The 12,272-nt window shown below is 41.6% G+C and overlaps 2 protein-coding genes across 2 annotated transcripts; both read right to left on the minus strand.

Annotated features, from left to right (window-relative positions):
• Positions 1–429: 429 nt before the first annotated feature.
• Positions 430–8,452, minus strand: smc2 (structural maintenance of chromosomes 2). The gene is made up of 25 exons (XM_061092167.1): positions 8,184–8,452; positions 7,840–7,989; positions 7,633–7,755; positions 7,504–7,542; positions 7,302–7,412; positions 7,165–7,209; positions 6,847–7,080; positions 6,495–6,644; positions 6,127–6,360; positions 5,693–5,852; positions 5,495–5,612; positions 5,048–5,186; positions 4,833–4,952; positions 4,530–4,734; positions 4,161–4,296; positions 3,657–3,781; positions 3,371–3,564; positions 3,110–3,253; positions 2,874–2,948; positions 2,531–2,650; positions 2,205–2,405; positions 2,000–2,116; positions 1,382–1,542; positions 1,111–1,258; positions 430–1,015 (listed from the first exon to the last, which is right to left on the minus strand). The coding sequence occupies exons 1-25, from the start codon at positions 8,349–8,351 to the stop codon at positions 830–832; spliced, it is 3,603 nt and encodes a 1,200-aa protein (XP_060948150.1). The 5' UTR covers positions 8,352–8,452; the 3' UTR covers positions 430–829.
• A 2,097-nt stretch (positions 8,453–10,549) lies between these two features.
• On the minus strand, positions 10,550–12,065 carry exoc1l (exocyst complex component 1 like). Its single transcript, XM_061082792.1, has 3 exons — positions 11,945–12,065; positions 11,428–11,606; positions 10,550–10,819 (listed from the first exon to the last, which is right to left on the minus strand). Exons 1-3 carry the CDS (start codon positions 12,063–12,065, stop codon positions 10,550–10,552), a joined length of 570 nt encoding a protein of 189 aa, XP_060938775.1.
• Between the last annotated feature and the right edge of the window lie 207 nt (positions 12,066–12,272).

Below are 12,272 nucleotides of genomic sequence, written 5' to 3' on the forward strand. Positions count from 1 at the left end.
GACTTGCAGTATAAACAAGCAGTATAATCTTAAATTCAAATCTAACCAGTGAATGACAGCATGGGTAGTGTTGAAAGCCTGACAACAGCGTCTTGTGTTCGTTGTAATCTTTGTATATTCCGTATAACCTGCGGAGATAACCAATATATATTAAATATTTTTCATAATTGTCAAGACTGTTTGATTACTAATAATTTATACTCTGAGGTCAAAACCTTTAAATCACTGAATTTACCCTTTGCTTACACCTCCCATTAAGATTTAGAATGTGATATATATACAGATGTAGGAAATACATTACACTGGTGTGCTAGACTTAGTGTTCCTTGTGCCACCACTAGTGGGCAGCAAAGTCATGCATTTTAAAATCAAATATGGCTTTTAGTTTGCAAAGCACAATGGAAACAAACCAAATCAATACTGACAAACAACATTTGAGATTTGCTTTATTTACTTAAAAAAACAGCAGCTGCATATACAATTGATCAGTAGGAAGAGCATGGACACAGGTTGGACGAGAGACAGGACAGAGAAAAACATTTACAGTTAAAAGGTTTGAAATACACAAAAATGTGAATCGCTCCACACAACAAACAGCTGAAGAAAGAGAGAACATGGCATGAAACAGAAATACAGCCTGAGGGTCTTCACAAGACAACTGTTGTGACAAGTATTATGAGTGATTACTATCCACAGAGCAAACCCGAGTATACACATCTTATCAGTTATTAACAAATACCACATTTTCTTATGTTACGTGATATAGCTTCAGGAAAAGACAGCGAATATTAAATGTGAATGTGTCTCGTTTACTGCTCCCGATTAATAATTAGCTGATGAGCTGTTTGTTCCTCTTGTCTTTCTGACGAGCCTTGTCCAGGCCCTTCTGGGGGAGGCTTGGGTCACTCTGGCTGAGCGCAGTCCGGGACACTGCGGACATGCCGTCCACAAACTTGGTCTTAAACAGGACGTTGGCGTTGGTGAACATGCCGTCCTTCAGGGACACCACCACAAACTGGAGGGAGAGATCAAATGCATGTTGGCGGGATGTTCACAAAGAAAATCTGGAATCCAAATAGTAAATATATGCATCAATCGGTTTGAACTGACCTGTGAGTGTCTAAAATGTGTGCGCAGCATCTGTCCAATGTTCTGTGTGTGGGAAAGATCCAGAGCTGCGTCCACCTCGTCCAAGATGTAGATGGGGGCGGGTTTGAACAACAGCATGGCCAGAATGAGAGACAAGGCCACCAGAGATCTGAAAACACAAGCACGAGCAGGTTGGTGGAGAACAAGTGACGACAAAGAAACCTCTCCGAACGTTATACATTTCAACAACAAATGTGTCACACTTGATGAGCATATAAGTGGTTTCGCTGACCTTTGCCCTCCACTGAGCTCAGTGAGGTTCTCCTTCCAGGTGTTGCCCAAGGCCACCTTGAACTCCAGCCCCTCCAACACACCACAGCCCTGAGGGGGAGCCAGCTTAGCATTGGCCCCCGGCAGCAGGGTGGAGAAAATGGCACCAAAGTCCTTGTTGACCTGCAGAGAGAGAAAGGAGCGTGACAAATAAAGTAATGGTAATATATTTAGTGAGGTACGACAAAATCCCAAAACAATATTTAAACTGATTCAAACCACAATCCTCAGTAAGATTGTTCAGTTGTCAATTTGATCGCTATTGTTAGTGCTGAACCCTTCATTGAAAATCAACACATGAAGAAATGTGCAAAAATAAGAAAAAGGACATAGAGGCTAAAATGTATGTTTTATCAATGGATTGATATTGTTTATGTAAATTCAATGAAAACCTCAATGATTTGACAAACACATCCAGAGATGTTCAGAAGTAACTTGTGATATAAATTCCATTGTAACACCTCCTGATCAAATTGACATTGTCTCATTGTGTGTACATATTTTAGTCAATGATGGATCTAAAAGAGACAAACATAAATAGTAGAAGAAAAGTTAATCAAACTGCTAAAAGGTAGACGACCTTCTGCCATGCCACGTTGAGAGCCTCGTTCTTCTTCTGGTCCAGCTCTTCGATGGTCTGCAGGATTTTTGCTTTATCGTTCTCCACGATCCTCTTCTTCTTCATCAGGTCGTTGTACTGCAGACAGACAAGGGAACTGTTAGACAAAACTGTGTGGGACATTTTGTTTTTGCATTTTGTTATTCCACCGACTCTTTGTCCTCACCCTCTCCTCCGCCTCGTTCAGCATGTTCATGGCCCTCTTGTTGATGTTCCTCTCCAGCTTGCTGGTCGTCTCCTCCAGCTTCTTCAGCCGCTGACCCGCCTCGCGGGGGTTGTTGACCTTAAAGTCGTAGGAGGTGTTTGGCTGACCGAAGAAGTGCCGCTCGGATTGGATCCAGTCGTGTTCCTCCAGCATCCGAGACACCTGGAGGACGAGGAATAGGCAAAGGGAAGCAGAAACGTTTAAGAGCTAGTAAGAATATATTTACATATAAAAACACATATACACACACTATACTATTGTAGAGGCAAATGAATGTTGGTGTTCACCTTTTCAGCAGCGTCATGGCTGTCTTTGCGGTGTTTATTGATGTTGTGCTCCAGCTCCTTTATCTTCAGCTGGAATTCATTGTTCTGCTCCCTCATCTTGTTTGCCTCAGTGCTTTTCCCCTGGAGCATTCAAATGGATAAATGTAAGAATTGACTTCAATTAATAACACAGTCAACATATTTAAGTGCAAGCAGTGGAATTATCGATCACTACACAACTGAAAGTGAAATGATGTCCACTTATGAGAATTGGGAAGTACTCTAAAATTCTCAAAAACCTTCTACTGAAAACCTTCTTAAGGAGATTTAAAAACCAAAGTATTGAAGCAAAAACTTTAGTTACCCTGAGCTCTTTGTCCTGAGCCATGATCACCTCCTTCTGCTTGGCCAGATCCTCCTGAGCTTTACGCACATCCTCCTACATCCCCAGAGAAAATTAGGATTAGTGAGGGCAAATGATATAGGAGTAATTTCTAGGCATATAAATGTCACTAAACATCCAAATAAAAAGCATATCTGAACCTTTGGAGCTGTGATATTATTTCATATACACAAATATGTTCAGAATGACACAATTACCTTGTTCTTGGCTACAGTGCAGGCCATGCTGTCTATCTGCTCCTGGAGGGCCTTCATGGCTTCATCGACAGCCTGGATCTGCTGCTCATAACCGGCCTGTTCCCTCCGCAGCTCCTCCAGCTCCAGGGCCACGGCATCAGACTCCTAGATTTAACAAGAATAAAAAACATTCAATAAATTTTTCAGATGCAGATTTCAGTGTAATAAAAACGTTACATGAAGGAATGATGGTGAAGAACTGTGTGTGTGTGGCCGGTGTACCTGCTGCTTCTCCTTCAGTTTCTTGTTGAAGACATCAGCTTTGCCTTTGGCAGCATTGAGTTTCTGCTGAGCAGCTTTCAGCTCCTTCTCCCTTTCTGCCTCAGCATTTTTCATCTTGTTCTCCAACACCTTGAGCTTTTCTTCCGCCCGCTTCTGCACATCCTTGGTGACTCGCAGGGTCTCCTCACTCTCCTCTGGATCAGACAACCACACCACAGTCAGCATGCGTTTGTACAGTATAGATGTGACATTAAATCTATTTGTGTGAATCCAGTTGCATTCTGACCGATGGCTTTGCGCAGCCTCTCCAGCTCCTCTTGTTGCTGGTGGAAGGAGCTCTGCTGTAGCTTGGTCTGCAGAATTTGTTCCTCCTCCACCTTCAGCTCATGCTGCTGCTTCAGCTGACGATACCTGGTGGCAGCAAATGTGGTGAAGTGAAGAGTTGGGGTTAGTGGGGGTAATGTGATCATTAAAAGCTAAGAAACACCAAGATAGGTGGATTTCAATGCATGTTGTCAGGCAGAGTGGGGAATGACAACAGTGGATTTATCTTTTGAGTAAATTTCAAAAAATCATATTCAAGCATCACAATTTAAAAATATATTATTGACAATTTGCATCAGAGTTTTAGTCCGACTCACACAGAACGTTGGAAACAAGTATTGCCATTAGAGAGTTTAGAAAAATTTGGATAACTTATTGGCAGATTTTAATATCTTAAATAAAATATAGATATAATATATCTCACAACTAGAAATTTGAAATGTCACGCGTGTTTGCATCTTCATACTTCTCAGCAGTGGCCTTCAGGCTGGCCAGTTGTCGCTCAATATCTTGCAGCTGGGCCTCCTTCTCCTTCAAGTTGTCCTGAACCTCCTTCAGCTCCTGCAGACTGGTCAGAACTGATGCCGACTGGGAGCGAGCGCCTGGAAGAGAAAACGAGGGAATTGAAATCGGACAAGGTTCTTTTTGAATCCTTGTGTTGGAATGGAGATTATTTAACCACAGGCGGATAAGTTAAAACTAAAATGGATACAAATTGACAATAAACTCAGTTTGAAGCATTTGCTGGTTAAAAGGACATCTTTGAATATCATCTTTAGTGTTTTTTCTTTCACAATGACAAAAAATACATTATGTTCATCCTCCTCGCTCTCACCTCCACTCAGAGTTCCCTGTGGGTCGAAGATGTCCCCTCCGAGAGTGACAGTCTTGGTCATCACCTGCCTGTCGAAAGCCACTCTCTTGGCATTGTCCAGGGTGTCACACACCAGCGTGGAGCCAAAGACGTACTCCATGGCCTTACGCAGGTCCGATTCATAGCCCACCAGGGACAGAGCAGTGTGGACATTATCTTTTCCAACCTGACAGAGGAGAAAGAAGGGACAGAGAAGACTGTGTCATGATTAAACATCAAACAAAAACTAATTTCCAAACCAGAGGGGGGGTTGATATCTCTCACCAGGCTCTTGGCGCTGCTGACCACTCTGTCGTGGAGAGTCTTGGCTGAGATCTTGTTCAGGGGGATGATGGTGTACCGCCGCTGCAGCTCTCCCTTCTCCAGCAGCTTTTTACCGGTCACCTGAAAAAAGACACCAACATCACCATGTTACAATAAAAACAACTGAATGTGGTGACAATACAAAGACATGCACACTGACAGTGACTCTGGATTACCTCTGTGTCTACAATGATGTTATAGAGACGTCCTCCTGCCACCACCTCCAGTGCTGTTGCATAAGAGAGGTCACGGACTGTGATCAGGTTAGCTAGCAGACCCTTGACTTTGCTGTGGTCCCAGTCGCGCTCTGGGTCCCTACGAGAAAACAAGCAATGCATGAAACACTTAGGGAATTCGACCAAATCCAACACTTAGCTTAAAGAATCAGTCAGATAAAAGTTCACTTGGCATCAGTTCACCCATCCATCTCGCTTAGCTCTAACTGATTGGACTTATTACACCAATTAATGTGATTACTCTTATGTGCACTTTAGGACACGTGTTTTTATTGACCTGTGAGTTTGCAGGGCAGTTAGCTCAAATAAACTGGGCTGTTGTTATTTGGAGCATTACAAAATATGATGAGATTCAAAATATATTGAAATATTAAAGTAATAAAGTACCTGTAGTCAAAGCGCAAATTGGGGAATCTGGACACGAGACGTTCATAGGTCTCTCTAAGTTTGGAGACTTCTCTGGACAGCTGTCGTCTTTTGTCCAGCAGACTTTCCTCCTTCCCATCTGCAGACATACACAGGACATTTTCAGAAAGGGAAGGATTTATTAAATAATATTTTCTACAGAGACAAACACACACGTACCTTCATAGTTGAGTTTAGAAAGCTCGGCCTCAAGTTTCTCCCTGTTATTTCTCACAGCCTTTAAACTGTCCTGGTCCTTCTTGTAGCCACCGTCCATCTTTTTCACTTCTGCCTGTTTGGTCTTCAGCTCAGCCTCGGCATGTTTCAGTGTCATCTGGGCCTGGACAGATGGAAGGACAACAGAGACAAAGATAACCAAACAGTACTTTGTTAGTTACAAATGGACATTGCAGTGCTGCACCACAACTTTGCCTTTTAAAACCAAAACAATTACCTAGGTTAAAAATGCAACTCAAGGATACATTCCGTATAGAATGCAACCAGAATGTGGATGCAAGCTTTTGAGAATAAATATTTAAAATGAAAACGACTGAATACGAACTAGTATCTGAAACATCACATTCCTGGCAGATATTGTCAAGACGCTTCCTCACCTGCTTGGCCTCGGTATCTGCCTTGCTCGTGTCATTTTTGCAGGTCATCATCTGCCCAGCCAGTGTGGCTTCCTCTCCGTCTTCATTGGTGGAGAGACCTGCAGACACCGCTTTGAAATGCTGCTCAGCGGCCTCAAGAGCTGTGCTGTCCTTCTGTCCCTCCTCCTGGAGAGTCTGAAGCTGCTCCATCAATTTAGAAACCTCCTTTTCCTTCACCGTGTGCATCTTCTTGTCCTGAGGAAGAACGAGTGAGGTATAGTTATAGTTTGATACTGCCATCAAGTATTTGTTTTGACAAGAGTCCACACAGGTCCTGCAGAAAGCAGAATGTACTGTAGATAGATGAATTGGTAGCATGGTGCTGTTACCTCCTCCATGCTCTTTACAAGCTCCGTCCTCTTCTTGACTTCATCTTTTAGATTCTGTTTTTTTAGGTCAAAGGCACTTTGGGCTTTGGCGTCCACACGCTGCATGTCTGCAAGAGTTTCCTCCAGGGACTTTAAGACTCCATTCACCTCCTTCAGATGAGAATACAAAGATTGGCTACAAAGCAATATGAACATTGATTCCATTACTTTGCATTAGATTGATTTCAAACACATATAACGTTAATTTTGTTGAAAGCCGAAACAGTCACCCAGGGGGAAATATTCAAACTCTCATCAACAGTTTATCATCGAAGAATGAGGAGAATAGTTATCCCCCTCTCTTCCAGCCTACCTGGTCCTTTTTCCTCTGCAGCTGTTGAATCTGGGCTGACAGCTCCTGGACTTTGATCTCATTCTCAGCCATGCTGGTTTGCATCAAGGCAATGTTGTCTTGCATCCCCTTCAGGTTCTCTGCCGACTTCAGCTTAGTCTCCTCTGCGCACACAAACAGCCAGGCCACATACAGCCGCGACAAGTGCTGGATCTCACGCATCAGCTTCTGATACTCCAGGTACGATGATCGTTCCTGCAAAGGGAGAACGGTTAAACAAAGGGGAAATGATGTGCAATTCCAGATTGTTCTAAATGTGTGGTTTTGTAGTCCACCTACCTCTTGCAGTTTATGCATGGTTGGAGTAATTTCCTCATCCAAAATCTGAAAAGGCAAACATGGAGAGATTGTTAAATATTGTACATGTGACAGATTAAAGGAACAGTCTTTTAAAAATGTCTGAAAGTTTGACGTACGGTCTGAATCTCGTTTAGCTTGGCCTCCTTCTTCTCAATTGTTTTCTGAGCACTGATCTTCTTACATTCGTACATCCTTGTTCCTGCCGCCTCTTCAATCATGGCAAGGATCTGAAAGAGGGGATCGTTATTGTAGGAGAAAAAACAGCAACATCTGTACAAAAATGTTCTGATGCTGAGAAACTGGATGTTTAGTTTTTACCTCTGGGGGCTTCATATTCAGAACTTTGGTGATCCTCCCCTAAAATATCAGAAACATCACACAATGTAAAGTACTCATAGGACCAAAGCCACAACTATGCAAACTGCTGCAGACACACGAGAGACTGACCTGCATGATGAGAAAATGTGGATTGTTGACGTTGAGGCCGACGGAGCAGAACAAGTCCTGGACCCTGGTGTTGTTGGCATTAACTCCATTGATGAGGTACTTGTTCCTCCCACCGATCACAACCTTGGATCATGAAGCAGTAATGTTTTAATACCTGGTCAACTACAGAGCCTAGAAAGAAAATGGTGTCCTTCTCTATGTGCCAACCTGTCTGGTGATGGTGATCTCATCGTGGGTTTCGAACCCCAGAGGACTCTGGCTCTTGTTGGAGTTGTCAAAGGTGATGGACACAGTGGCCTTGGTGATGCCACCCTGTCCGTTTTTGTACACCAGGTCCTGGAGGTTCGATGCTCGCACCTTTCAAGAGCAAACGTAACAAGGGGACACATGTTGACCAACTCTCCTGTTCCGTGTAATAGAAGCTTTGATCGTGACGCGAGCTAACGAGTCTCCTACGCAGCTGGTTTACGATGAACACAAGGACTACATTGATATTCCAGTCCAATACAAACTGCGTACGTTTCAGGGTATAGACTAGAAAGCACACTTACATGGGAGAGGTTGGTAATCCCCAAGAGGAAACATATCGAGTCCAGGATATTGGACTTGCCGCTTCCGTTCAGCCCCGTGATGGCGTTGAACAGCGGGTCGAAGCCGTTGATCTCCGTCCTCTGGGCGTAGGACTTGAAGCCCTCGATGATAATGGACTTGATGTGCATCTCTGAGCTGTCCCCTGTCTGCCCGCAGGTCCCACAGGTAGATCACAGGACGAGAGGAGACTAAAGTGAACACGCAATGCTCCAGGTCACAGACCAGTGTTTACAACCGACCGCAGGAAACTTCTCTCCTCTCACTTGAATTTTGGCGGCATGCAAGGACCCGTGAGTCTGCCCTCTCTGCGCCTGACGCATAACTGACACATTTAATCAATCTTAAGAATATATGCGTATTAAATAACAAATTAATCTACACATGAAGATCATGGGTGACATTCAGGTTTTTAATTTTTAATACTCACCGCAAGTGTATTTATTTTGGTCAGGCAAATCTTCACGCTACTAAATTATCCTAATTAGCTTGTGGCGCTTTGGTGCCACCTATGGACGGAAAGCTGAAACAAATAGAAGCAAAACACAAGTGTAAAGTCATTGGAAATAAAAATAAAACGAAAGATTTACGAAGGTGAAATGTAAGTAAATATATTAACTCAATAATGGTACTTGATGAAAAATTATAAATATGTTTTACTGTACATTTACTGATATTACAAAAATTAAGCAAAGTCAAGCTGAAACTGAGTGACAGACAATAAATTGGCATTTTTAGAAAGTTTTCTTGTAAACATGTCAAACACATCAATGTTTGAGCTCCCTACAATTAAACATCTGGTCATTTGATTATTATTAGTTTTTTGATTATCACTTAGATTAAGTAGATACTCTGTTGTATGTTGTATGCTTTTACAGCAAGTGTGTGTTGACAGTTTATTTTGGAGGGTGACAACAGGTTTGCATTATCAGGTCTCTGAGAGAGAGGAGGGGCTGGGAAGACTCAAGGTGACAGAGAACGTGTGAAGTGGCTGCAGTGGATTATGTTTAAGTCAGGACGTTGTATTTATCTTGTGTATTTATCATGTGTTGGTCGTTTTGAGTGAGGTTTCCCCTTATCTTTCTGTTTAGCTCACCCTGTCTCACATCACATCAGTGCAGGTGGTAGGTTTCCTTTCTTTCTGTTATAGGACCCTTTTTAAAGATAAAATGTTTCACCTTCTCCTACTTCTTCAGTATTGTTTTTTTTTCAAGTTTTCGGTGCCAAATAGCCTCCTCCACTCTTATCTGTGGGCTACGGTGCTACAGGGTGTATGATAGTCCTGACAGGTATTCCTCATTATTTTCTGACCAAACAGTTATTTACAATACATCGGTTATAAAATCTTATGCCATAATATATATCAGATTTCTTAGTAGTATTATTATAATAGTCACAGTGAGCTTCTCTTTATTTTTGAGTACGTTTGCTTGAAATACGGTACGACATACATTTTGGGGATTACAACATTTTAAATGTAGGACTTTTACACTGAAGTATTTTTGCAGAGTGATTTTTCAAATGTTACTTCAGGGAAATATCTTATTCCTTCTTATGCCACATTGAAAAAACCTTAAGACGTATGTTGTCTGCTTTTTTAAATGTGTTATTGGTGTTTAATGATTATATTACATATAGCATGCTATCTATTAATAATTAAATGTTGAAGACATGGAACATAAAAAATAAAAAAAATCAGTTTTGGGCACAACATATGTAGTGATAAAGAATCTTGTAGAATTAAAACTTTAATTTGCATTAAAAAACTATTCTACCTTTTTCTTAGTCACTGTCGTGTGGATTAAAGGCACAAGCTCCTGCTGGAGACGGGGTCAAAGTATTGCGACAAAGGAAGAATGCCATGTAACACAAGTAGGCCTCAGTGGAGGTGATCTGAAATATTCTCCATTACTAGTGAGATATTTGAAAATGTCTGGTCAGTTTGGAAATATCTAAAGACAAAGATAGCAAGGGGATTCTGAATAGTTTTATTTCTTTTCCCTTTTTTGAAACTGATATTTTTACATTAGTGCACAGAATAGAGAACTTTCAGGGATAGTTCATTAAAACATCACAAATTATCCTGTGAACAAATACCAAGCTGCTTGAAATTTGCATTTGCCATGAAGATAGAGTCAGCAGAATATGAATGCAAAACACATTTCTTGGTAAATGAGGCTTGTGCAACAGAAGCAATATTAAGACTACACTTAGGTCACACCTCCTACAAGACATGTTATATACAATAAATCTGCCACAGTTTTATCACGGACACACACACAATCTCAAACACACACACACAAATACACACAGTCATTGATTCCTTCCATTATGCATCGAGGGGCACGGGACACATGGACAGACACACCAGATTGAATGCATAGAAGCAGATCTGTGTCAGAACAACACAGTCTCCTCGGTTGGAGTAGAAGGAGGTGGGCTTGATGTAGCTCCAGTCAAAGTTCCGCAGGTTCAGTGACATCTGGCAGTGCTGATCGCTGAGCGCCACCAGGGCTCGCACGATGGCATATTTGGCTGAGCAGCTGACGGCCGTCACTGTCCGCACTTTGTCAAAGTGCAGCAGAAAACATGGGTCATCCTGGAACCAGAGGATGACACAGAATGAGACAGCAGGACGTAAACAAACATATGTTGCATATACCTTCTAAAACCAGAGCAAAGATCCCCAGATTGATAATTACACCAGCTACCAAACCAATTGATATCAGAGGGGGTAGGTGAGAGTTGACAGTTATTTTTATTTATTTCAAATATTTTGTTTAAGTAAAAATGTTGATAAAAGCTTTAAGAGAGTTTCTCCAGACACTTAAGGTTGTCACATAATATCATGGAATGCTGAAGAATCTGTGATTGTTCCCTGACTACGAAAACTTTAATGTTTGATTGAAGTAATTTGGTTGAAAGCTTCAGATGATTCTATTAGACCTTAAGGTTTAGAATGTTTTTGTTTTTGTAATTTAAAATGTAAAACACTCAAATTAATTACCATACGTAATTATTGCTTGAGATAAAGTACACAGCTCCAAAGCAATTTTAACTATACAGAATAAAAAAGTGATTTAGAGAACATTTTACAGAAGGTGAATTATGAACGCTGATGCTTTAGAATATTGAACAATAAGAAAATCTGAAATATTGTGATATTAAACTTAGAAGTGAAAATCCTGATGAAATCTGTTTAACTACCACATCGGCGTCCCGTCCATCCACAAGAGTCAGGTCATGCAGGGACCAGACCTCAGTCCTCCTGTAGCTGTCCTGGATGCTGGAGCGCTTAGTGTCCGTCTTTTTGGAGCCAGTGTTAAGTGACGGTTCAGAGATCTGACATCGCACTATACACAACTCCACCACTTTGTTTTTTGCAACTGTGGAAAAATGAAGATACAACTTCTTTTTATAAGAAAGTGAACGGGTGCAGTGCAGCACAAGGAAATTCATCTTCATAAAAGTAAGACCTATATTTAGACTTTACACAATCAGTGTTTAATACAATAAGTCATACAATGAGGGTAATTAATTGTAACATTGTCAGCACATGTTCTTAGAGCATCTTTGAAAGATTTTTAAATATCATAATCATTCTAATGTTTACTCAAGGGCAAGGCCTCATAGGAGGAACACAAGACCTGGAATTGTGTTCAGTAGTTAAACATAGTTATTCCTTAGAAACTGCTTTCAATTCCCCAACAACAAAGCCATTTACCTGCAACACAAAGAAAATGTCGTCCCTGCGTCGGCTCCTCGATCTCAATGAACTCCACCAGTCTTTGTTTTGAAGGTCGGAATAAAACTCGCTGCATCTCCTCCCTCAGAAGAGACGACATCACTGGTGAGAGGAAGGAAAAACAATAAAAGCCGGACAGTCGTGGAAAAAGCCTTCACGTAAGCAGAAAAACAGTCAAAGAAGAAGTCCAACGAATAAAAGAGTGACAAGAGATGAAGAAGAATCCAAGAGAGAAAAAGAGAGAGAGTTGAGAAAGAGAGGATGAAGATCGAGGTCGAGGACGAGGACGACAGTGGAACCTGGCAGC

Source organism: Limanda limanda, chromosome 2, assembly GCF_963576545.1.
Source record: "Limanda limanda chromosome 2, fLimLim1.1, whole genome shotgun sequence".
In the NCBI taxonomy this organism is placed as follows: domain Eukaryota; kingdom Metazoa; phylum Chordata; class Actinopteri; order Pleuronectiformes; family Pleuronectidae; genus Limanda; species Limanda limanda.